The 26,196-nt window shown below is 53.0% G+C and overlaps 1 protein-coding gene, 1 long non-coding RNA gene and 1 pseudogene across 2 annotated transcripts; 1 reads left to right on the top strand and 2 right to left on the bottom strand.

Annotated features, from left to right (window-relative positions):
- Nucleotides 1–6,296: 6,296 nt before the first annotated feature.
- Nucleotides 6,297–7,556, bottom strand: LOC139999697 (feather keratin Cos2-3-like). Its single transcript, XM_072028935.1, has 2 exons — nucleotides 7,443–7,556; nucleotides 6,297–7,067 (listed from the first exon to the last, which is right to left on the bottom strand). Exons 1-2 carry the CDS (start codon nucleotides 7,539–7,541, stop codon nucleotides 6,741–6,743), a joined length of 426 nt encoding a protein of 141 aa, XP_071885036.1. The 5' UTR covers nucleotides 7,542–7,556; the 3' UTR covers nucleotides 6,297–6,740.
- Nucleotides 7,557–13,170: 5,614 nt separating this feature from the next.
- On the top strand, nucleotides 13,171–16,250 carry LOC139999705 (uncharacterized). The gene is made up of 2 exons (XR_011805187.1): nucleotides 13,171–15,689; nucleotides 15,993–16,250. It is a non-coding gene; the product is annotated as an uncharacterized lncRNA (long non-coding RNA).
- On the bottom strand, nucleotides 15,951–17,208 carry LOC139999701 (feather keratin Cos2-3-like; annotated as a pseudogene).
- Between the last annotated feature and the right edge of the window lie 8,988 nt (nucleotides 17,209–26,196).

Genomic DNA, 26,196 nt, shown 5'->3' with positions numbered 1-26,196 from the left:
GTCCTTGTCCCCTCTGGGCTTGTGGCATCCCACACCCCACTGGAGACAGGTTCCTCTTGCAAATGCTACGTTATCCCACCAGACAGCACACGGCCAGAGCTCCTTAGCTGCTGCATAGCATGGTTATTCCCTTCTTTCTGGGAATGTGGGAGAAAAATCAAAGTGTCTTCTGCTCCCAGAGGAAATAGGAACATCCCAACGGAGCTGAGGTGAAGGTGCACAAGTTTGGTGGGGAAGAAAAGGCAGTTGGAGCTGAGGAGGTGAGGATCCCACTGGGAGAGGAGATGAGAGCAGCCCCTGCACATGATGTGGCCTCCACAGCTTCCAGGACCCCTGACTGTGACAATCCTCAATGGTTGCTCCTGCTGAAGGAGAGAGAAGCCCCAGGGAGCATTCTGGGCACAGTCAGACCAGAATATATCTTGTCACTGAATCTCCCCAGGTGTCACATCCGGCAGCTCTGTTCTCTTGGGGCTGGGAGGTGCTTTTCTGACTCTCTCTCCCACAGCAAACAGGAGGGTCGGTCTCAGCATGCAGCGTGGGTATCTCATCCTCACTGCCTTTCTGGGGCAACTGCTGGGTAAGTGCTGGCTTTTAATCAAGACATAAATCTTCTTTCCCCAGGAAGCCCTCGTCAGCCTTACCACATTTATGTGGGGAACAAATCTTGAATCACAGGGAAATGTCTCTGCAGCCCCTCATTTTTCCTTTCCTATAGAATAAGCCAGACTGTGTCCAAGTGGACTCATTACCAGGGTGTCCACTCTGTCTTCTGCCTGATGTGTTCCTGCCATGGCCTCCAAAATCATTCCCTCCCTGCTCATCAGCACAGCCAGGGCTCCCTCCTGCCACCACTCACCTCAGCTTTGTTTGTACTGATGGGACTTGGAGGCCCCTGAGATGACAGGATCGAGGAAGCAGGTTGAACCTTTTCTCCATAGCTGCGTGGGCCCCTCAACCTGCTGGAGGGTACTGGTCCCAGCACACAAAGCCAGGCGTGACAGGCCGTGCCCTGGTCCTCTGGGCAGAAGGACAGCAGGCAGGAGGAGCAGGCACACAGCACAGCTCTCCTCAGGGTCTGCTCTGGCCAGGGAGCTCTGCCCCCAGACCACCTTGCACTGCTCCAGCCTTGTGACATTTCAGCCCAGTAAAGGACAGGGAGACTTATCTCCCATAGGTCTGAATTCACTCCTGTTTGGATGCCTCAAGGCTTCCTTTTAGAGCTGCTGAACTTCTCTTTCTTCCAGAAACCACGGGGCAGGTGTCCGTCACCCAGGAAGAAGGACAAGTCTCCGTGAAGCAGGGAAACACCTTCCAGACCAATTGCACATATGAAACCTCCAGATTTTATGGCTTGCTCTGGTACGAGCAGAAGAAGGGACAAGCCCCTCAACTGATTTCTTATCAAGCAGGAGCAGGCACCAAGCAGAGGGACCGTTTCACCATGGAGCTAAACACTGAGGAGAAATCCAGTGTTCTGCGTCTGAAGGAAGTCAAGCTTTCTGACAGCGCCTTGTACCTCTGTGCTGTGAGTGACACCCTGCTGCACAGAGCTGCCCTGGCTGTGCAACAACACCGGTGAGGGAAAGGATGTACCTGTGCAAGGCATAGGTCTGTGATGGGGCCCTCAGCTCTCCCCTTGCAGCACTGTTTCACATGTTCACTCCATGACCTGCCAGCCAGATCCTCTTTCCCAGACAGGCTGGTGTATGTGGCTGTGTGGAGATTGCTGATCCTGACTGGGTGACATGGACCACATGGTCCTTTCCTCCCTTCGCAGGCTGCCGGAATAGGACAGAGCCTGCTGGGAAACAGAACTCCCCTGGGGGATTGCTCTCAGCCCCTCAGCCCCAGGTTGAGTAAATTCCTGCCAGCCCATGATAAAGCTGCTTGCTTCAAGCCCTGTCCAGCCCAGCCCAGAGACCCCTAGAAGTAACTCTGACAGAGATTTGCAGGGTTCTTCCCTCTCTTCAATGAGTCAGTCAGTAAAGTGCATTTGCACCCCAGCCACCAGGTTATCTCCAGACCTTCAGCCAGTTCATGTCCAAAGCCTGGACCAAAGAACAGGACCTTTGGGACTGAATACCTTCTTCTGAGCTTAACAGACCATTGTGGCTGGCACATCATCCTCTTTGTCATTATCTTCTCCTCATCTCTGAAGGCGATGGGGAATGGCTTCCGTTTGTCACTGTGGGGAGTGACCACCACCCGCTGAATACCCCAATTCACTTTTTACTCAGCACGCTCACCTTCTTGGAGAACTTGTACTCCACCACCATTGCTCCCCAAACACTGGAGACTTTCCATGTCATCAGGTGAACCATTTGTGTTTCCAGCTGCCTGGCATATATATTTTTTCACCTTCTCCAGGGTATCACTGAGTTTCTCATTTTCACAATGTTGCTCTCTGATTGCCACACATGAGGCATTGCATTATACCTCAGTCATGAGAAAGAAACTTTGCTTCCTGCTCTCCTTCAGAGCATGGGTGCGGAGGGGGTACCAGGAACACCATTGCCTGTTTCTGCTCTGGTGCTGGGCCTCTTCTGAGCCTGGCCTGTGAGGCTATAATGCTGAGCAAGATCCTTGACTGTATCCACACACTTTCCCTGTTCCCTTGTTTTTCACTCACCACAAGGCATTTCCTGCTTATGCACCCCACCTTATCCCACCCCATCACGGTTCCCATTCTCTGAGTACTTTTCTGTCTATATATGTAGTTTACTAAGAAGTGCATGGCAAGTGAGTTTGGGCACTGGAAAAGGCTCCCCATGGAAGTGGTCACAGCAACAAGCCTGCTGGGGTTCAAGAAGCATTCGGACTGTCATGTTAAGGGGTGTAGCTGATTAACCATTATGGGCCCAGTCAGATTCAGGGTACTGAACTATCACAATCACAAATTTCACCAATAACACATAAACCATTAGGGGTCCAGTTGGATATTCACTAATAGCGTATTAACTGTTAGGGGTCTGGTTGGATTCAGAACACTGAACTATCACAGTCACAGATTCACCAATAACGTATAACCACCCTTACACTAGTCGCGCTTAATGAGAGCTATAACAATGCAATTAAGTACGATTTATTACAGCAACAGGTACACGGGTTCTTTGGATTGCTGGCGATACTGCCTGCAAAAGCAAGCTAGCATGCATGAAATACACAGGTGACACAGGCATTACAGGTGTTACAGATGTTACAGGTGTTACAGGTGCGCAGCCTAGATATTAACGCATTAAAAGGATCAAAGACTCCAGAGAGATTTATAACCAAGTGTTCAAACCTCACCCAAATGTGTCCCAATGGGGGGGAAGAGAGGCTCAGCCCATTGACTGGTCCCAGGAGTCAGGAGGTCCTGAGGATGTTGTATTCCCTTGGGATGGTATCTCCCCTGATGGTGGTATCTTCCCTAACATCCCCTCTCTCTTAGGCCAATTTATATTATTTTCTGTCTTTTAGGTGGAGCTTGAGTGACTCTAGTCACGCATATCTTAGTTATAGAATCATAGAATCATAGAATATCCTGAGTTGGAAGGGACCCTTAAGGATCATCAAGTCCAACTCTTGACACCGCACAGGTCTACCCAAAAGTTCAGACCATGTGACTAAGCGCACAGTCCAATCTCTTCTTAAATTCAGTCAGGCTCAGTGCAGTGACCACTTCCCTGGGGAGCCTGTTCCAGTGTGCATCCACTCTCTCTGTGAAGAACTTCCTCCTGATGTCAAGCCTAAACTTCCCCTGCCTCAGCTTAACCCTGTTCCCGCGGGTTCTGTCGCTGGTGTTAATGGAGAAAAGGTCTCCTGCCTCTCGACACCCCCTTACGAGGAAGTTGTAGACTGCGATGAGGTCTCCCCTCAGCCTCCTCTTCTCCAGGCTGAACAGGCCCAGTGCCCTCAGCCATTCCTCGTACGTCTTCCCCTCCAGGCCTTTCACCATCTTCGTAGCCCTCTTCTGGACACTGTCCAACAGTTTCATGTCCTTTTTATACTGTGGTGCCCAGAACTGCACACAGTACTCGAGGTGAGGCCGCACCAGCGCAGAGTAGAGCGGGACAATCACCTCCCTCGACCTACTAGCGATGCCGTGCTTGATGCACCCCAGGACACGGTTGGCCCTCCTGGCTGCCAGGGCACACTGCTGGCTCATATTCAACTTGCTGTCTACCACGACCCCCAGATCCCTCTCTTCTAGGCTGCTCTCCAGCATCTCATCGCCCAGTCTGTACGTGCAGCCAGGGTTTCCCCGTCCCAGGTGCAGGACCCGGCACTTGCTCTTATTGAACTTCATGCGGTTAGCGATCGCCCAGCTCTCCAACCTATCCAGATCCCTCTGCAAGGCCTTTCCACCCTCATTCGAGTCCACAACTCCTCCAAGTTTGGTGTCATCAGCAAACTTGCTCAAAATACCTTCTATTCCTACATCCAATACATTATGATTGGTGAAAAGTTCTCCCGTCTCTGTTTAAAGTAATAGGCTCCAAGAAATTCAGAGCGCATGCTCAGTGTGGGGTGGTCACACCTTGGAGGCAGGTAGCTTTTGGGATGGAGGTGTGTTTTGGTATTATAATGATATTATAATGAGCAACAGTACACTAGGGTACAGCGTTTGTCAAAACATGACAGGTCCTTGGATCAGGGTAGCAAAAAGTGCAGCTTATAATGCAGCTACACCCCACCCTGAAAGCCTCTTCAATGCTGTACATTTTCTTTGAAATGTGAATGTTAGTTTTATTTTCCTAGTTACTTCAGGAAATTGCACCACACGGACAACAGTCTCATACCCGTAGTTTGCAGGTGAAGCTAGAGGAGATGGACTTGATGACCCTTGTTTGTCTGTTCTAACTTAGTATATCCTAGCATTCTGTTTTTCTATGGTTTTCAGAGACAATGAGATGCTATGTGGACGATGCCTTTTTACCAAGACAAGACAAGATTAGGCAAGGCCAGGCACAGGCACACATGCAGCAGAGCTGGGGCAGGGCTATGCTAGGCCTGAGCTTATGCAGAGACCCTGGGCTAGGGCTCAGGCCAGAGCTGGGAGCCATGGTTATCCTGGACTTTGGTGGGCTTGGTTCTGATGCTTGTTGCCCTTGCACTGCCACCTGAGCTAGCACTGCCTCCCAGAGAACCTGGCCTGGGGAGAGGTCCCCCCATCCTCACACCATGGAGCAATAGCCCCATCCCCCATCCTGGTCCCTTGGCACTGGCAGCATGTACAGTCTGTGTGAAACTAAATCACCCCCACACCACAGGACCCCAAGGTTTGCAGATGTGGGAAGGCCCTTGCCTGGGAGTGGAGAGCAGTGGTGCTGCATGAAGCAAAAGGGCCACTACATCCTCATGGCTCTGGGAATGACAGAGGAGCTTGGTGCCTGGGAGAAGATCCCCCAGCGTGTGCCCTGTGGTTGGGCTGGTGCATACCCTGTGACATTCAGCGCCCATATACAGACCTTGCTGAGTGCAGAACCAGGTCGCATTCTCACTGCCATGTCTCATCAGAGACACTGGGATATCTGCCCCCACATGATCTCTTTTCTGGAGCATGATGGGGTTGTACTGCCTGTGGGCCTCTGAGTTCCAGGGCCTGGTGAAAGATGATCCATGCTTGGGAAAAAGAAAGCAAGACAGAGAAGCCATGAGTGTTTGTGCACCGGTGCCTGTCCTGGGCCTGCCTTCATAAAAAAGGAGTTGAGTTCACAGGGCCTGGGGACTCCAGTGTGTGACCTGATGGGACTGGTACCAGTACAAACCTGTGGATCCCCTCAGCCCTATGCATCCTGGCAACAGCTGGGCCATGCCAGACACTGTGCTGTAGTGTGATGGGGGTGCACAGGGAAACTGTTTCTGCTCTCCATGCCCAGACATGATACCCATGATCACGTGGTGGAAGAAAGGTGAATGTGGAAGTGAGACAGAGGGCCATCGCCAAGAAAATTACCCATTCCCAGTTTCTGCAATCCTTTGAGATCATCTTTGTCTGAACCTCCATCCCCAGCACAGCCCCACCCATAGCAAGACAAACACTCTTCCCCAAGGGCTGGGGTCTACAATGTCAACAGCGCTTGTCTAGGCAGAGACGTCACAAGTCAAGGACTGGTGGCCATTGGTTGTGGAGGAACTAAAGATGTCTTCCTCACCTTCAAGAGACACTGCCTGAAAGAGGAATTGCTGCAGTATGCCCCACCCTCCAGTGCCTAGAGGAATGAGGCAGTGCCCCCAGCCTATTCCCACTAAGGAATGGTTTTCTCCCTTGGCCATCAGTATCCAGATGAAAAGACCACACAGGGACACACTCAGGGTTGCTGCAAATGTTTATCAAGGCTCAGGAGGGAAAGGAGGTGACTCCAAGAGGAGGCCCCGAGATCGTAGCACAGCAGGAGCAGACAAAAATCTGTTCATCTTTTCCAATGGCAGACTTGCAACAGGGCATCAATCTACCTGGTCCACATGGGGAGAGGGGCTAGCAGGTCTCTCCAGGCTGGTTTCTGGGGGCCTCACACAAAGGAGAGGGCAAGAAAGCAAAGAAAGAAAAAGAGCGTGTAGAAAACAGGATAGGAAGACATTGGTCATGTTGTCATAGACTCCGGGCTGGCCCCTTCCTATCTGTCTTTACAGGACAAGCCAGAGATGGTCAGGTCCTCTTAGAACAACAACATGAGGTCTCTTCTTCCATCCATTTTGGCCAGCAGCATGTTGCGAGTTCCTAGGGTCCTGGTCTGGGGCACTGTCTGGCATCTTTAGCAGGGACGGCACCTGCTGCCACAGTAGCGGCTGGTAATGCAGGAGAGGTCACAGCACCCAGAGTTGATGGGGACTCCGTCACAGCTGAGGATGCTGCCAACGGCAGCAGAGGTGGAGGATCCCACAGCCGTGTTCTGCGGGAAGGAGCTGAGGATGGGGCCGGGCAGGGTCACCACCACGGGAGAGGGCTGGATGACGATGGTGGAGTTCTGGCACTGCCTGACGCAGGGCTCGTTGCAGCTGCTGGCCAGCGGGGTTGGGCCGCAGGGCTGGCATGGCCGGCACTGGTCGTAGCAGGACATGTCTGGGGGCAGGAGGTTCACCTGGGAGAGAGGGCAGATAGGAAGTTTAACATGGGCATGCATGAGGAGCAGCCTGCTACCAGACCCTAACAGATCCAAGGCACAGGCAGTACTGTGAGCTGGAGGCTGTGCAGGGATGTGCGAGGCATTCTTGGCTGCATCCTGACAGGGCCCAAAAAGAGCCACCACAGCCAGGATACACCCTAGGCTTCAGCATAAGAACCATCACACCAAAGGCCCAATCTTCCTCCATGACAAACCTTCTACCCCTTGACTCTCCCACAACCAGCAGTCCCAAGATTTGGCAGGGCACACAGCTGATAGCAGCTGAAAGGTCCAAGGAACTGTGTCCTCCTGTGGAAGAATGAGGGGGACAAGAAGGGGCTTCACACTCACCTGGTTCCCAACAAGAAGAAGGCCAGAGAAGTGGATGAGAGAGCACGGAGCTGGGCTGGCTTTTATAGTGGGCCTTAGCTGCCCCATGTCCAGAGGCATCCCTTGAAGCAGGGACTATTTTCTGACAAGCTGCTCTTGAATGCAAAACATCCCACCTAATGATACGGGATGTGTGTTGCCTTCCTGTGATGCTGCTTTTCATTTCCTGCTTTATGCCCTTTCCCCAAAGAAGGCAACTCCTGAGTGGCAGGTAGGGAGGCCCAAGTATTTCCAGGCAACACATGTCAGTGTGGGCAGAAGACTCAGTTCACGTGCTGGAAGAGTCCAGTAAAGGCAAATGTTGTCAGTCTGGGTGACTCCCTAGGGACTCTCTGGGGCCCCTTTGGCTACAGGTGACCCAGCTCCTGCCTGTGACCCTACCCCTGCTGACACTGCCCTCAGGGAAAACCTGCTGGCCTGTTTTGCCTCCTCCTGCTCTGACCCAGGGGTGTCTGTAAAGGGGGAGAGGTTGTGCAGGGCCCTTTCTGGATCACAAAAGAAAGGCCCAACAGGTCAGTGGCTGTTTTAGTTAGAAGGAATAACAAGATGAATGTACACAGAAAGGAATGCTTTCATGTGCAGGTGATCCTGCCTTCTACCAGCATCGGACAGAGCCGGGTGGGTTTTCCCAAGACACACAGTGCAGATCCTGTCCATAGGGAATTCCTTCTTCACTCCCATAACTTGATGCTTTTTTGCTTTAAAAAATGAATAAAATCATACACCATCTCCTTACATGATGCAAGGTTATTTCTGTCATGACACCCACCAGTGATCAGTCGGGGCACTCCAGCACTTTCCTTACCACTGCTACTCAGCCTAACAAATGGAATTCTCAGGCCTTAAGTTCAAGGCCCAAGAAAGCTGACATTGTTTTGTCAACAGACCTGGCTCCCGTGCCTTCTGGAAGGCTCACAGTCCACCTCCCCTCTCTATCTCTTCAAAACATGTGCTTTCCTCAAATTCTGTCTGTGCTGTACATGTTGTCACATTCATGCACATGTTCGTCCCTTGTGGGCACTTGCCTGTATTGCGGCTATGTGGGACAGACTCAGCATTCCCCACAGCAGCCCCTAGAGTGCTGTGCTCTGCACTTGGAGCTAGAACAGCATTGCCATCACACCAACATTGGGGCTATAGTGGAGCAGTGTTGACACGGCATCAAGACTCTCTCCAAGCCCCACAAAGCCAGCAGGTATGCATGTGAGCACGAGGTTGGGAGGGGACATCACCAGGGCACCTGACCTAAACCAACCAAAGGGATATTCCGTACTGGATGATGTCACACTCAGCAGGAAAGATGTGAAAGGGGAAGGAAAACCAGGGGTGGGCATACTGAGTCAGTGCCTCCAAAGACTTCAACGAACATCACTTGCTGATGGGAAGTGGAGTATAATTTTCTCTCAATTTGTTTCCAAACAACCTTCACTCTTTAGTTTCATAATTATTCTTCCTTTTTCATTTAATTATATTATCCCTGTCTATACTTGTAAGCCCTTTAGCTTAAATCACATTGTCTCCCCACATCTTGCTTTCAGCAGATTGTGTGAGAGAGCTGTGTGGTGGATGTTTAGTTGGCAAGAAGAGAGGAAGAAGGAACCTGAGAACAGCTGAACAATCACAGAACAAAAACAGCCCAGAAGTGCCCACTGCACACATGCTGAAATGCAGCCTTCTGTATCTGAAGCCCTCTTTCTCCTGACCCTAAGAAGTTCATTGCCAATGTCAGTCCCCAACAAGGATGGGCCCACAACAGTTTGGATCCTTTCTTTAATTCTGTACCACAGGATTCAGAGTGAAAGAGCATGGTGGCAGTCACCCCTCCCTGCCTCTCCAGGCCAGGACACAGCTGCACTCCCCATGGCTAGAGTGTTCAAAAGGATGGCATTAGCTTTATGCACAAGGAGAAAGGCTGAGAAATCCTGCCATCTTTGTGCAGGCCCAGCCCTGCGTGGATCTGCTGCCGGTGCAGTGTCAGTGGTGTGTGGGTTGGGACAGAGGTCCCCCATGGGGAAACCAATGCCACACATACATCTGTGACTCATGGGCCTGATGCTGAGTCATGCAGGGCCTGAAACCTTGGGCAGAAGTGGTACTGAACCAGAGGAACATGGGTCCTGGTGTTGCTGTGCTGTGGGAGGAGGGAAAGACCCTGTGGGTCCAACACAGAAAGCCAAACAGACGTGTATTGTCTACTCCCACTTCACAGGGGGATTCAAAGGAAACAGAGCTGAACTTTGGAGATGAAGCATACTTAGTCTGGGGCTAATGCGTGCAATTTCAGAAATGGGTAGGCTTGGTTATATGGATGAAATATACATGGAAGAAATATTTACCCTGAAGGCGATCAAGTCCTAGAGCAGATTGCCAAAGAGATGCTATTGGAGCTCCACCCTCTGAAAAGTTCAGACTTTGCCTGGACTTGATCCTAAGCAACCTGATCTGATGAGACCCGCTCTGAAAACAGGGTTGGACTACGTGCGTGCTGGAGGTGCAGCCTGTGATCCTCTGGAGGAGGATCATGCACAGTCACCACATATCAGCCTTGGAGGGATGCTGTTGACGGATCACTGTTTCTGTTAATTCCCAGGGTGACCCATGATCACGTACCGATATCATTCATGATATCAAAAGCGGGCGGAGGGAACAGCACTCATGCACACTGCTGCTCATGTCAAAAGATGCATGATTTCATGGGTGCACTCACAGACACTCCTGGATGCATACTGAAGTATATTTGGGAACGCACAGAGATAGTTGTGCACACAGTGAAGAAAACAAATACTGCTCTCCTGAACTCCAGAGTTCAGATTTTACTTTCAACTGTCTGTCAAGGAACATCCTGGATTGCTGAGGCCCTGCTGTGTTTTACCTCCAGAAGATATCGAGTGGTGGAAGGCAAGGAATCCTGAGCAGCAACTCTATCTCCTTCCCACAGGAGTGAGGGGAAGGTCTAGAGAGAGGTTTCTTTTGTTGCTGCTGGGTTTGTCTGAGAGCTGAGAGCTGCTGCTCTTTATTCTGGACTCAGATATCTACCTCTTGATCCAGGTTGGGAATACACTCATGTGTGGTGCCCAAATAGCCCATGCATCCTTCTGTGTAGTTTGTCTTTGGAAACCTCTCATTCACTGACATGTGCCATGTCTTGGTCAGGACGCCTCTTTATGGACAATTTACTTTTCCAGCTGTGTGGTCTGGCTCCTCTTCCTCCACTAGCGGGCCTAAACTGGGATGTCCTCTTCACACTCATGGCCTATGACCAAGCTGCGTGCATCTGCCACCCACTGCAGAACTGCAGTCTGGTGGGAGGCCTGTGGGCTGAGCTCCTGCTCCCCTCCTTGGCACAAGCGGTGCTCACCCTTTGTTTGCCCTGCTCTGGCCCTACACAATCGCAGCTCCTTCTGGGACTCGCTGTCAGTCATGCAGCTGCCTTCTGCAGAGAGCTTCTGGACTGCTGTGCTTCTTGAATACAACAGCACCACCAGTTTTCCTGTCCTCCTTGAGTTCCTGCAGGGTGCTCCTCCCTCTGAATGTAGACATGTGAGGAGACACAAGACACTGTCTGCTCACTCTCACTTCCCTGCACTTGTATCATGCCGGGGGCTACGTTCCCTCCTCTATACCCAACCCATTGCCAACTTGTCCCACAACAAAGTGGTGTCCATCTTCTCCAGGGCTATGATGCCCCTGCTCTATGCACCAATCTGCAGCCTAGGGACCGAGAAAATGAAGGAAGCCATGCAAAACCGAGGGAGGTTTTTTCTTTGTTTCCCCTGCTGTGTTCTCTGTCTCTGCTTTCAGGGCAATGCCCTTTTCTCTACTCTCTTCTGCAATGGAGGTCTTGGGGAAGCTGCCATCACTGCTTCCACAGCAGCCCTCATTTTCTTTCTTACCTTTCAGCTCCTCCCTCCTTGTTTCCTACCCTAGAAGCAGCCGTTCAGCACCTGGGGGGGGGGCGAGAGAAAGAACAGCAGGAAGCTGGAAACAACACACAGGGATACAAACCTGACTGAGGGAGGCAGTGAGGAGACCAAATGTGGGCAGTCACATCACTTGCGTGGGGTACACGGGGCTGAGGCTCCTTCTCTGCTCTCCTCTATGCCTCCTCATCTCCTACCATGTTCACTGCCCTCCTCTCCCCTTCCCACTCCCAAAGGAGATGCCGTAGCAGAAGGGCAGCTGCTGTCTCCGCTCCCTCGCCCTTTCGCTCCCGCTCCATCTCCCACTCTCTCTCCCTCTGCCTCTCCTATCCCGGGCTGGGCTGCAGGACGGGCAGAGCCCCGCGGGCAGCAGCCGAAGCCCTGCCCGCCCACAGGCGCCCAGCACTCGCAGCCCGGGCCAGCCCCCGAGCGGCCCCGGGGCGGAGCTGGCGGCGCCGGGCGGCGGCGGCGGGGAGGAGGCGCCGCGGGCGGAGCAGAGCCGGGGCTGGCGGGGGCAGCGCGGCGCGGGCGGCGGAGCGGCGGGATGCGGCAGGGCCGGGCCGCAGGGCTGGCGGCGCTGGCCGCGGTGCTCCTGGGTGCGCGGGGCTGCCGGCGCCGGGGACGGGACGGGACGGGACGGGACGGGACGGGGCTGCCCTCGCTTCTGGCCCGCCGGCTTCTTACGGACCTCGCTCCCCTCTGGCCTCCCTCTGCAGCCAGCCCGCCTGCCTCCAGCGAGCTCAGCCGGCCGTTGCCTCCCACCTTGCCTTGCTCCCTGCCTTCCTCCTCTCCTTTCGGCACACCCCCACTCATTGCTGCCTGCTTCCCTTCTCCTCCTGGCTCGGACTCTCCTCCCAAACAGCCCTGCTCCGACTTGGTCCCCTAATAACCAGTCCCAGTGAAATGCCTTTGTATGCTTTCTTCTGAGAAAAAGCTCGCATCGGCTATCAACTGTTTTCTTCTCCCCTCTCCCCCTGCGTGACGTTTTCGGTGCAGGAAAGACGTTTTCTGAGTTTTCTCCTGCTTGCTTTCTCGGCAGTGGCTGTGTGCAGAGCCCAGGTGCAGCAGGAGCCGTGGGCAGAGACCAGGGAGGGCACCAGCATCAACATCACCTGCTCACACCCCAACATGCAGACTGGTGACTCCATCTACTGGTACCGCCATCTCCCGGGCCAAGGACCCGCATTCCTCATGAGCGCTTTCAGTGGTTCCAGAGAACTGAGGGACCTGCCGGGGTGGCTCGTGGTGGCAGCAGACCGCCGGTCCAGCGCCCTGTGGCTCACCGATCCCCGTCTTCGGGACGCGGCGGTGTATTACTGCGCCCTGAGAGCCACGGGGAGAGGAGCCGGGGCTGCGGCCGTGCAGGAACCGTGGCGGGCGGGGCCGGGCGTGTGTGGCGGGGGCGAGGCAGGGGCACAGCCCCCAGGGGGCGCTGCCGCTCCGCCCGCCAGGACCACCTCGTCCCGCAGCCGCGGGGGTTCCCCCGCCAGCCCGGCCCGTCCAAGGCACTTCGGTTCTGCTGAAAGGGTCTGGAGCCTGGGTGCAGCTGAACGGAGATGGCACCAGCCTGCCAGAGACACAGCCACAGCCGGAGCCACGTGGGCGTCCTGGCGTTGCTTGGAAGTCCCCTTGCAGGTTGGATGGCAGAGGGAGGCCACTGGGGACACTTACCCCTTGCTGGGGCTGCCCACCTGCCAGAAGGGGCCAGAAGAGGGAAGCAGACAGGGGCGATGTCGTTGCCCTTTTGCCTTACCGCTGACCAGGTGAAATGTCCTAGCCTTCACAGGCCTGCAGTTTTGAGCTAACTGCACAAGTGTGACGCTCACGGTGCTTGAACACTTCTGGCTGGCCATGGGGATCCTAGGGCACAGCAAAGATTGGCTGGATTCCTTTCTGACTGCTTTAACCACTAGTCTTGAGACTAGGGGGAGAGCTTTGCTCCACCCTCTGTGCTGAGGTTTAGAGGCTGCTTTGAGCTGGCAGAGGGGGAAGTGAACTTGCAAGCTTGAGCTCCCTCTTTCCAGGCACTACGTGAGCACCCTGTGAAGGTGAGAGCGTGACATGGTCCTGCTTTTCCTGGCAGCCTTGATGGCACTGTCAGACTTTGGTGAGATGTGACATTCAGGAGGGCAAGATAGGGTCAAGATGGCATCCCATCATTTCTGGAGGGGGGAAATTGGAGTCCTGCCTCCCTGGAAGAACTGGAAGTGTTTTCTGTAGGGAGAGCAGGGGCTGCAGACCGGTACTGGAGACAGTCTGGGAGATGTCAGGATCAACGAGTGTACAGGGATGAATAAGCATCTGCACTTTTCCTTCTGCACATCCTCAGAGAGGAAGGGTCCCATGTTGGGCCAGGGTCTCCCTGTACAGGGGAGTGATTTTTACTCTTGTAATTAGGATACTACACAGTGAGTTCATATTAGCATATGTCTAATCTTTGTGTTTAGCTGTCTATTCAAATTGCATTGCTAGGTGATATATTCAAAAGTCAAATGGAGCCAAACTCTCAAAGAAAAAGGGAATAGCATAGGCTTTTTTTTTTTTTCCTGAAGCTGGGAACCCTGATTTATGGAGCTGTACTGGGACTGCCTGGGACAGAATTAACCATCCCTATAATCTGCCTTGTTCAAATTCAGAGGCAGATCCCAACCACACTTTTATCTGTTTGCCAATGACATGCACCCAGAACTTCACCCAAGCATTATATACTGCTAACAGTGTCCTGGGGCATTTAAGGTAGGCAATAAACAGCAGAGCAATTAAGAAACCAATGTCTCCAGGAACTACTAGTCATATTTTGGGTTGCAACATGGGCCAAGCCCTTCCAGGGCAATGGGCCATCCCAACAAAGCAGAAATGTTTGTCAGAGCTCTGCCTGGGTCTCTTTCCTGTGGTCTACCCCACACCTTAGCCCTGGCAGTGCCATACCTTCACCTGGGCTAAATTGGTTGCATTCTCTTGCAGCTGTGGCTGACTCCATTCCTCTGGCACCAGGAAAGACAAAGGGTTTACCCCAGCACAACTTTGGCTCATCTCTCTTGCCTGCATGGCTGATTCCTTCTGGACATGACAAGGCTGTACCAAGCAAGGCCATAAGTGGATCCATAAGAAAACAGCTCTGTAATCAAGCAGGGAAGGACAAGGTGCCCTTCTGATGGGACCTGTTATAGATGTAACCAGGCTCTAATGAGATACTGATGAGAAACATCAAGGGGCTGCAAAGCACTGACAAGAAAAATGTCTGCCAGCAGTCAAGCAGGGCCTGGAAACAATGGGCATCCTTGAAGTGCAACTGGGCAACAGAGAGCTGCACACATCCTGAACATAGCCTCTACATAACCAAAAGAAGAAACAGAGAAACAACTTGCCTGAGCAGGAGCAAAGCAAATGGTCAGGAAAAGTGGAAATGAGAGTGAGGAAGTCCCTGTGAGTGCACATCCTGCACCTGAGGAAAGCTGTTGCATGCTTGGGGGCAAGTGGGCACCCTAGAGCAGCATGGGGGCATGCAAACTGCCTGCTGTCTTTGCACTGACTCACCCCATATGGGTTCAGGATCCTCAGGGACTAGAGATTTACGTGTATGTTCCATGACGGGGAATACCAATGCTGACTTGTAGAAGGGGATCAGCCCTGCATGTGTGCCATCACCTGGGCCCTACCAAGTGCCATGCTGGGGGCGGTTGGGCCTCATGGGACACATGTTCCTGCCGCACATGCCCATGTGTGCTGGCCTTAGCCCTGAGGTAGGGCAAACGAGGGAAGATGAGGGTGGAGTAGAAGCAGTCGGGCATCCCTGCACTTATTCCACCCATTCCCCACATCTGCCATCCATCTTCTGTCCCCACCTGCTTCCCCAGCACAGCACTGTCCTGAGCAAGAAGAAGCCCGTTCCTAAGAGCCTACAGGGTGCCAAGCCTCCACAGCCTCCCACAGACTCGTAGCTTCTTCCATGAGGAGAGCAGAGGTTGTGCTCTCTGTTTGCAGGACAGGGGGGAGCTGTGGGCAGAGATGCTGCAAGGCAAGGGTAGATTGCCCCTAGCTCTGTGAAAGTGAGGAATGTCTTCTTCAGCCCCAAGGGGCATTGTCCAAGAGAGGACCCTCTGCAGCATGTCGCAACCTCCCATTGTTCTGGGAGTGGGGAAAAGGCTCCTTAAACGCCCATCTTATACCCACCAAGGGCAAGACAATTCTCGCTGGGCGGCTCAGGAGGGCATACGCAGAGGGAAGAAACATCTACAGCCAAGGCTGGGTTGCCGGAAACTTTAATGAGTGTACAGAGGAAAAGGAGGTCACTCTGAGCAGAGGCCCTTCAGTGCAGGGATCTCCAGGGCTTACTGAGAGACATGGGCCGAGTTTTCAGAAATCTCAGGGTAGCCCCTGGTCAGGCTCCTGCCAATGTTTGCCAGAGGAGGTGAGGAAGGTCCGTCATTCTGAAAGCAATTGCATGAAGACTTTAAACACCCATCTTATACCCACCAAGGGCAAAACCATTCTCGCTGAGCAGCTCGGGAGGGCATATGCAGAGGGAAGAAACATGTACAACCAAGGCCGGGATGCAGAAATCTTTAATGAATGTAAAGAGGAAAAGGAGGTCACTCTGAGCAGAGGCCCTTCAGTGCAGGGATCACCAGGGCCAACCAAGAGGCAGCATCCTTCGCCCATGGAGGAGTTCATGCAGGGCATTTGTCTGCTGTTACCACAGTGACAGGGCTGGATCTGAGGATCCCCACAGCACAGGGGAGGAGAAGAACACTATGAAAATTGAGACAGGGGGGTAGGTGTTAGAATGGAAGGAGAGACATGGACTGTGTTTTCAGAGATCTCAGACTAGCCCCTGGTCAGGCTCCTGCCAATGTTTGCCAGAGGAGGTGAGGAAGGTCCGTCATTCTGAAAGCAATGGCCTGAAGACTCCTCCTTCTGTTGTCCAGCACCATGGTCGTGCTGGAACCCCAGGGCCATGGGCAGTGGCTTTAGCAGGGCAGGCATCTTCTGCCACAGTAGCGGCTGGAAATGCCTGAGAGATCACAGCACCCGGAGGTGATGGGGACTCCGTCACAGCTGAGGATGCTGCCAACGGCAGCAGAGGTGGACGATCCCACAACGGTGTTCTGCGGGAAGGAGCTGAGGATGGGGCCGGGCAGGGTCACCACTACGGGAGAGGGCTCAATGACGACGGTGGAGTTCTGGCACTGCCTGACGCAGGGCTCGTTGCAGCTGCTGGCCAGCGGGGTCGGGCCACAGGGCCGGCATGGCAGGCACTGGTCGTAGCAGGACATGTCTTGGGCTGGAGATGCACTTGGGAGAGAGGGAAGAGAGGAAGAAGAGCATATGGTGAGGAGCAGCCCCATTATCCCACCACAAAGGAGCTAAGGCAACTGGTGAGGGTGGATGTGGAGGCTATGCCAGGAGGTTCATGGTCTTCAGTGCCTTGTACTGACAGGGGCCTTCTAAGCGCAGGCTGATCTAATGAGACAATCATGTTGCATATAACCCAAAAGGCTACCTCTGCACCATGTCCCAGCCTCTCTCTACACAGAACATCTCTCTCCACCCCTCTCCCATGGGAAGGAACTCCAAGGCCCAGTATAGCTCTGAACCACCACCAGATGAGATGTCTATTAATGCAAGATCCCTTCTACTTGAGAAGAGGAGGAGAGAGGGCTTCAGACTCACCTGGTTACCAAGGAGGATGAGGCAACAGAATTGGATGAGAGAGCAGAGAGCTGGGCTGCCTTTTATACTGGTACTTCATTGCCACAGGCCCAGAGGCACCCTTGGCAGAGGTAACAATTTTCTGACAAGCTCATCTTGAATGCAAACCATCCCAACAAATGATATGGGTTGTGTGCTGGTTTCCTGCACTGCTGCCTTTTCATTTGCAGATCTAGGCCATGGCCATTCTGCAGTGATGGTTTCTTTAGAGTGCTGGGATGAAATGTCCAAGGACTTCTAGGGCAGGAATGCATCAGTGAGGGCAGAAGACTCACTGGACGTGCTGGATGGGTCCCCTCTGATCATCTCCATGGCTCTGCTATGAACCCACTTGAACAGGTCTATATCTTTCTCGTGCTGGGAGCCCCAAAGCTGAACACAGCACTCCAGGTCAGGTCTCACTGAAGTGGAGCACAGGCCGTGAATCACCTCCCTCCACATTCTGGACGTGCTTCTGTCAAGGCAGACAAGCATGGAAACAAAGCTTCTTTCCTTGGCCAAATTCAATTCTGGCTTCGATTTAGCTCTCCTAACTAGATTCCTATCTTTCCTCATCAGACTATGTATCTATATTCTTTCCAGTCTACCTGTCCTTGCTCCCACCCTCTATGGCCTTCTCTGTCATGTTTGAGTTCAGCCAGTTGCTCCATGTTCATCCATGTAGGTATCCTGGCATTTTGCCTGACTCCTTCTTTGGTGGGATGCATCACTCCTGAACTTGGAGGAGATGATCCTTGAATATTAACCAGCCTTCTTGGGCCCATGTCCCCTCAGGGCTTTGTATCATGGTACTCTACCAAGAAGATGCCTGAGCAGACCAAAGTCTGCTCTCCAGAAGTCCAGGGCAGCAAGTTTCTTGTGCTTCCTCCTCACTGTGCTCATGAACCTAAATTCCACCATTTCACAGTAACTGCAGCCAAGGCTGCCCTTGAGCTTCACAGTCCCACCAACCCCAAGTACTATGAGAACGAGGTCCATAATATAGCACCTGTCCTTGTAGGCTCACCTTGTGCACTCACCTGAGTGCCCGGTTGCTTTTGTTCACACATCTGCTCTTGTCTTGTGACAACCACTGTGCAGCTAGCTTTGTGTGAAGGCACGTGGGTGCAGAGATTTGTCCAGGACTCCATGCAGGTATAGATGAGCACGTGACTGTGTCCTTGTTTCCCCTTTATCATGAGGGAATGTGCACAGTTGTAGCACTCTCCTGTGCTCTGTGCATGAGTCCTGCAGGGGAGCGGGTTCCCATTGTCAGAAGGAGCCTGAGAGCAGCTGAACGCAGATGGCACCAGCCTCTCAGAGGTGTGTGCAGGGAAGAGGCACTGAAAAATACAGCTCCTTTCTCCTGAGCCCTCCTTTTCGTCCCGCTGCAACAATCACCCTCTGTTCCTGCCATCTTCAGGCCCAAACAAGGACCATATCAGGACAGTTTGGATCCTTGGTTTAATTCAGGATAGCAACATTTGGAGTGCCTCTGAGTGGCTGTCCATAGTTGACCTTGGGATGTACAGGAGAAGCAGACTGCTGTAAGGCTCCTGATAGTGTCTGTCAGTCAGAGATTTCCACCCGTAGACACTGCCAGGTCCTCCTGGGAGTCAGTGCTGAAGCCAGGCCTATCTCCTCTCACTTGTCTAGAAAGGCCTGCCAGCATTGTCTCAGAAATACATCGGAAAGCAGGCAGATTCTCATGCACCCCATGTTAGACTGGTTCTCCTGAAGGCAAAGGGACAACTGTCACTCCTCCACATGTGGGATTTCACAGCAAAGGGATCACACAGTGGCAAGAGTAAATTGATCCACCCCTTGCACCAGAGGAATGCTCAGTGTTTGGAGTGCTTCAGCATGGCTGCCCATTAAGCACAGTTTTCATAGTTCCTGGGAGCCCTTCCCGCAGGCCTGAGCCTGCAGCTTTGGCATGGAGGGCACCTTCTGCTTGAGTAGCAGCTGGCAGTGCCAGACACCCAGTCCTGCTGAATGCTTTCATTAGGGTCACAAGCAGTCGGAAGGAGGGCACCCTCGGTCAGTTTGTGCATGGTCCCCAACCAGGGCACACAGGTGGTGACAGCGTAGGTCACAAATGTGCTGTGGAGAACACAGGCTGGCTGGAGAAAGGGGCTGACCAGAACCTCATTTTGGTGCAAAGGAGCAAAGAAAAGGATTTTCCTCTTGGGTAGGAAGCACCCCCAGAGTAATTCAGGATGGGGGCTGGCTGCCAAGGAAGCAGACCCTCAGGAAAGGCTTTTGGGTGCAGGAGGCACCCAGCCACACACGAGCCAGCAGCGCGCCCTTGCAGCAAAGGCAGCCAACGGCCTGTGCAGCTGGAGGCATCAGGGGGTGCCCCGCAGTGCGTGGGGCCGGGCAGGTGGGGCGTGGGCGAGGCGGGGGCACAGCCACAGTCGGGCCGCGTGGGGTCGCTGCCGGTGCTTGGAAGTCCCCTTGCAGGGCCTGGAGTTAAACAGCATGGGCCCGAGGGAGCCTCAGAACAGCCACACTGGGTTTCCTCCATTCTCTTTAGTGGTCTCTTTTTAAGAGCTTGTTGTACAGGTTTCTTCCTAAGCCCAAATCCAGGACCTCTGGTGCTGAGATGATGTCCTGGCAATACAACAAATATCTGTGCTGGTCACTCACTCTAATGACACGTGTTGGAACCTTGGATCTTGCCAAAGGACTGAGTTGTAGAGGAGTTTGCTGCACTAGCCAGCGCTGCTGAAGGTCTGCCCTTGGTGCAGGATTCACTCCTGTGTGTGTGTGCAGAGGTGCTGACTGCTGAGCAGAGCGCTGTGGTGGGGCGTCCTTCCCTGCCAACTTGAGAGAACGTGGCTTTTCCAAGGGGGTTGTGGGGAAGGGGTGGGGGAAGCAATCCCACCTTCATTGACAGCAGAGGTGGGTGCAGACCTCTGTGTCTGGGGCTGGGTTCTGGATGGGAGGGGGAGGCCACTGGGGATTCTTACCCCTTGCTGGTGTTATATATGGAGTGGTAATTCAAGTCGAGAAAATGGTAGATATTAATAAAGAAGGGGGAGATGTGGGAGTGTGGCCATGGGGGTTGGCAAGCCCCGTGATTAATGATAACATTAGACTCCTAACAATGAGTCCATCAGGAATGTAAAAGAATTTAGAGGGAACAAAGAAGGGTGATTCAGGAGACTCCATGCAGTCTGGGTTTTCTTGTTCTCCAGCCCTTAAGGCATGGAAATTTCTGGGTGTTTGCTGTTGTTGTTATATTCAAAGTTGTTTGACCAATTAAAAGTTGTTTTGAAAAGAACTGCTGTGGAGAGAAGGGTGTAAGAGGGGAGCCTGCCCTCAAGATTGAAAAAAAAAAAAGAAAAAAGAAAAAAAAGAAGGCAACACGATGAAGTTATGTCATTAGTAAAGGAGCAGAAAGAAGGAATGAAAAGGAACAGGCTAGCAGAACGGAGACCAGGACTGGAACAGGCACACTGATCTCCTCATGAAGATAGGTTCGGCCAAACTCAGCAAACTGCTCAAAGAAGCTCGTACAGAAAGTTGCTGGAAATAGGCGCACCAGAGCTGGAAAGAAGATAAAGCTGAAAGAAGCGGACCTGTGCACACAACTGCCCCTTGCTGGTAAGCAGTTGCGCATTATGGGGAATCATACGTCCTTTGGAACAAAGACAGTCCTGGTAACCTTACATCTTATTCTCCTTATTAACAATCAGACGGTTTATGATCCTGAAATATGGGACCAAATTGAGGTCAAGGTGTGTGACTCTGCTACTAAAAACGACAAGGTTGCAGTGGGATTGCTCGGCACCTGGCAAGCAGTCTCTGAGGCTTTAAAGAGCCACGTGGGGCCACAATCTATGCCACTGGCCCCGCTGCTGCTACAGCCGTCGAAGGCTTTCGCTGTTACGCCCCCTGCTGACCTGGACGTGCCTTTTGACCAAGGCCTATTGGCCTTGAATGGAGTCAAATCCAGCTGGAGGCTAGTCACTAGTGGCGTCCCCCAGGGCTCAGTACTAGAGCCAGTTCTCTTTAATATCTTTATTGATGATGTGGAAGAGAGGATCGAGTGCACCCTCAGTAAGTTTTCAGATGGCACCAAGTTAGGTGCATGTGTCGATCTGCTCGAGGAAGGAAGGCTCTGCAGAATGATTTGGATGAGCTGAGGCCAACCGTATGAAGTTCAACAAGGCCAAGTGCCGGGTCCTGCACCTGGGGCACAACAACTCCAAGCAGAGCTACAGGCTGGGAGATGAGTGCTTGGAAAGCTGCCTGGCAGAGAAGGACCTGGGAGTATTGGTTGATAGTCGGCTGAATATGAGCCAGCAGTGTGCTCAGGGGGCCAAGAAGGCCAACAGCATCCTGGCTTGTATCAGAAGCAGTGTGGCCAGCAGGTCATGGGAAGTGATCGTCCCCCTGTACTCGGCTCTGGTGAGGCTGCACCTCGAGTACTGTGTTCAGTTTTGGGCCCCTCACTACAAGAAGGGCATGGAGGAGCCTGAGCAAGTGCAGAGAAGAGCAACGAAGCTGGTGATGGGTCTGGAGAACAAGTCTTACGAGGAGCCGCGGGGGTTCCCCCGCCAGCCCGGCCCCTCCAAGGCACTTTGGTTCTGCTGAAAGGGTCTGGAGTCTGGGTGCAGCTGAACGGAGATGGCAGCAGCCTGCCAGAGACACAGCCACAGCCGGAGCCACGTGGGCGTCCTGGCGTTGCTTGGAAGTCCCCTTGCAGGTTGGATGGCAGAGGGAGGCCACTGGGGACACTTGCCCCTTGCTGGGGCTGCCCACCTGCCAGAAGGGGCCAGAAGAGGGAAGCAGACAGGGGCGATGTCGTTGCCCTTTTGCCTTACCGCTGACCAGGTGAAATGTCCTAGCCTTCACAGGCCTGCAGTTTTGAGCTAACTGCACAAGTGTGACGCTCACGGTGCTTGAACACTTCTGGCTGGCCATGGGGATCCTAGGCAAAAGCAAAGATTGGCTGGATTCCTTTCTGACTGCTTTAACCACTAGTCTTGAGACTAGGGGGAGAGCTTTGCTCCACTCTCTGTGCTGAGGTTTAGAGGCTGCTTTGAGCTGGCAGAGGGGGAAGTGAATTTGCAAGCTTGAGCTCCCTCTTTCCAGGCACTACGTGGCACCCTATGAAGGCGAGAGCGTGACATGGTCCTGCTTTTCCTGGCAGCCTTATTGGCACTGTCAGACTTTGGTGAGATGTGACATTCAGGAGGGCAAGATAGGGTCAAGATGGCATCCCATCATTTCTGGAGGGGGGAAATTGGAGTCCTGCCTCCCTGGAAGAACTGGAAGTGTTTTCTGTAGGGAGAGCAGGGGCTGCAGACCAGTACGGGAGACAGTCTGGGAGATGTCAGGATCAACGAGTGTACAGGGATGAATAAGCATCTGCACTTTTCCTTCTGCACATCCTCAGAGAGGAAGGGTCTCATGTTGGGCCAGGGTCTCCCTGTACAGGGGAGTGATTTTTACTCTTAGGATACAACACAGTGAGTTCATATTAGAATACGTCTAATCTTTGTATTTAGCTGTCTATTCAAATTGCATTGCTAGGTGATATATTCAAAAGTCAAATGGAGCCAAACTCTCAAAGAAAAAGGGAATAGCATAGGCTTTTTTTTTTTTTTTCCTGAAGCTGGGAACCCTGATTTATGGAGCTGTACTGGGACTGCCTGGGACAGAATTAACATTCTCCACAGTAGTCTCTAGAGTGCTGTGCTCTGCACTTGGAGCTAGAACTCCAGTGTTGGCAGAACATCAAGATTCTTTCTCCAACACCTCCAAAGCCAGGAAGTGGAGGGTGGGAAAGAGGCAGGAGGGGACATCGCCAGGGCAACTGACCCATACCATCCAAAGGGATATTCCATACCATGTGATGTCACACTCAGCAATAAAAGGCGGCAAAGGGGAAGGAAAGCGGGGAGCTCTCATTATGAAGACATCTGTCCTCCCAAACAATCGCTATGAGTATTGAGGCCCTGTTGCCAGGAGACGGCCAAACCTCACTTTTTGAGGGGAAGTAGAGGATAATTTTCTTTTCTCTCTGTGCTTCCATGCAGCCTTTGCTTATTTTCTTCTCTTACTTTTGCTTTATACCAAATTTCTTTCTTTTTCGCTTCTTCTTCTTCTTAGGGTGAGTGAGGGAGTGGTTGTGGTGGAGCTCACAAAAGGAACATAAGACAGACCACTTGCTGCAGATCCCGTTCCTGCTGAGATTCACTGGCATTGTTATCTTTGGAGATTTTCTGGGATTTTTTGTGATTCTTCTTAGAAATGGAAAACTATTCATCAAACAACACATTGCTTCACTCCTACAGACTTGCCACATGCTCACTGCCATGTGCAGTGAGCACTTCTGGGGACCAGATCTGCGGAAGAGGTGTGGGGAGAAGGTCTGGAGAGCTGATCTGGGAACCTGGTCTAGGAATCAGTCCTGGGCACTAACTCTGAGGAGCAGCCCTGGGCACCCACTCTGATGACCGGGTCAGGAGACCAGCTCTCAGGAGTACAGGTCTGGGGACCAGATTCGGGAACCATGTCTGGGCACCAGGAGTGGGGACTGTGTCTGTGAACTAGCTCTGGAGACCAGATCTTGGGGGTAGAACTGGAGACCAGGTGTGAAGAGCAGGTCTGGATACCAGGTTTGTGAGAACAGAACTGAAGAACAGATCTGGGGAGCAGGTCTGCAGACCACTTCTGGGAAACAACTCTGGGGACCACCTCTGGGAAACCAGTCTGGGGAGCAGTTCTCAAGACCAGATAGGTGGAACAGGTGTGCAGAGCAGGTCATATGAGCAGGTCTGTGGAGCCAGCTCTGGGGAGCAGCTCTAGCGAGCATGTCTAGGGACCAGATCTGTGGAACAGGTGTGAGGAGAAGGTGTAGGGAGCAGGTCCTGGTGGAGCACGTCTTGGGACCAGGTCTGCCAGCTGCAGCAGGCCTCCAGGAGCTGCAGCGCAACCTCACTGGCGAGCTGCTGTGGTCTCCCGGGTGTGGCAGCGGAACCCTGCCAATGACCTGCGTCGGACTGAGGGCGTGGCAGCGGACCCCCGCTAATGATCAGCAGTGGTTTCCCAAGTGCCACAGCAGACTCACACCGAAGAGCCATGCCTGGCTCTCCAGGAGCTACGGTGGACCCTTGCCGGCAAGCTGCTGGAATCTCCCAAGTGCGGTGGTGGACCCCCACCAGCCAGCCATGGCTGGCCTCCGGAAACCACAGTGCCCCTCACTGGCAAGCTGTTGCAATCTACTGGGCTATATGGGGCCAAGAGCTGTGATCCAGATCTAAGGATCACGTCTGGGCAGCAGGTCTGTGGGAGCAGATCTGCAGACCAGGTGTTCATGCCCGGGTCATGGGAACCCGATCTGGGAACTCTGTACTGGGAAGAGCTCTGTGGGATCCAGCTCTAGGGAGCAGGTGTGGGGAGCAGATCTGGGTACAAGGTATGAAGAACAGATATGGGGACAAGATCTTGGGCTCAGGATGTGGACAGCACAGCTCTGTACAGCACAGCAGAGCTCTGTGCCTACTCAGGTGAGCTGCCATGCAGATCCCAAACTTCTCCACGAAAAATCTCCATCTGTTTCAGGAAAACACAAGCAATGAGGAGGATTCACGGCTTTTTGCAGTAAACTTTTTTGGAGAGGGGGAGAACGTTCACGCTGCCTGGGGGGTATAAAAGGAACAGTTGGGGGCTGCAGGACTTGGAGTGACATTCCTTTGTGTGTCTGAGAATTCTACATTTGAGGTGTACTGAGGGAGGTATGGGGGAAGACAACGCAACTAGCCAGGTGCAGCCAAGCCAGACAAGGTGTTAGGGGTGGTGATAGAGGGAGCCCAAGCATCAGGGAAGCAGAAACTGCTGGGGATGTGGCCCTGGGTGGGTGCCCCCTGTGGCCCATCATTGTAAATGCATGTGACCCACTGAACCCACATCCTTTTCCCTGCTGACTCCTCACGCCTTGCCCTATGGAACAGGTTGTACTTGTCCCCTCTGGGCTTGTGCCACCCAACACCCCAATGGAGCCCCGTTCCTCTTGCAAATGCTAGGTTATCCCACCAGAACAGGACACAGCCAGAAACCCTGGCTGCTGCGTAGCATGGTTCCTCCCTTCTTTCTGGGGATGTGAAAGAGAAATCAAAGTGTCTTGTCCTCCCACAGGAAACAGGAACATCCCCATGGAGCTGAGGACCCCAGGTGAAGGTGCACAAGCTCAGTGGAGAAGACAGCCCTGACATCAGCCATGGCCAAGCAGTGTGTGTGAAGAAGAGAAGGCAGATGTAGCTGGGGAGGTGAGGACCCCACTGGGAGAGGAGACGAGAGCAGCCCCTGCACATGATGCGGCTCCCAGAGTTCCCCTGACTGTGACAATCCTCAGAGGTTGCTCCTGCTGGAGGAGGGAGAAACCCCAGGGAGCATTTGGGGCACAGTCAGAACAGAAAATTTATCTTTGCTGAATCTCCTCCTGTTCCCCCAGCAGGGTCATTTCCTGAGCTCTGTTCTCTTGGGGCTGGGAGGTGCTTTTCTGACTCTCTCTCCCACAGCAAACAAGAGGGTCGGTCTCAGCATGCACCGTGGGTATCTCATCCTCACTGCCTTCCTGGGGCAACTGCTGGGTAAGTGCTGGCTTTTAATCAAGGTATAAATCTGCTTTCCCCAGGAAGCCTTACCACGTTTATGTGGGGAACAGCTTTTGAATCACAGGGAAAATGTTGGTAAATGTTGTCTCCTGTTTCTGGTTCTTGGACTGGTTATCTCACATTGCTGTTATTCTTCGAAATTTGGAATGAGGAGATGGAGAAGAGACCTCTCCTGCTTCTCTCGTCCTTTCAGTCCATCCCTTTTCTGCGTCTCTCTTCTGGTCCACCTACTGTAACCAGAGAAGGTTTCATCAGTCTCTGCAGTCCCTCATTTCTCCCTTTCCTATAGAAAAAAACAGATTGTGTCCAAGTCAATACAGGACATGAAAGCTCTCCTCCCATGGACATTACCAGGGTGTCCAGTCTGTCTTCTGTCTGATTTGTTCCTCCAAAGTCCTCTTCCTTGTGTGCACAGGCTGGGCTCACTCCTGGGAAACTTATCTCCCACATGTCTGAATTCACTCCTGTTTGGCT

The sequence above is a fragment of the Anas platyrhynchos genome, chromosome 28, assembly GCF_047663525.1.
Source record: "Anas platyrhynchos isolate ZD024472 breed Pekin duck chromosome 28, IASCAAS_PekinDuck_T2T, whole genome shotgun sequence".
Classification (NCBI taxonomy): Eukaryota; Metazoa; Chordata; class Aves; order Anseriformes; family Anatidae; genus Anas; species Anas platyrhynchos.
This window is presented reverse-complemented; position numbering and strand designations above follow the sequence as displayed.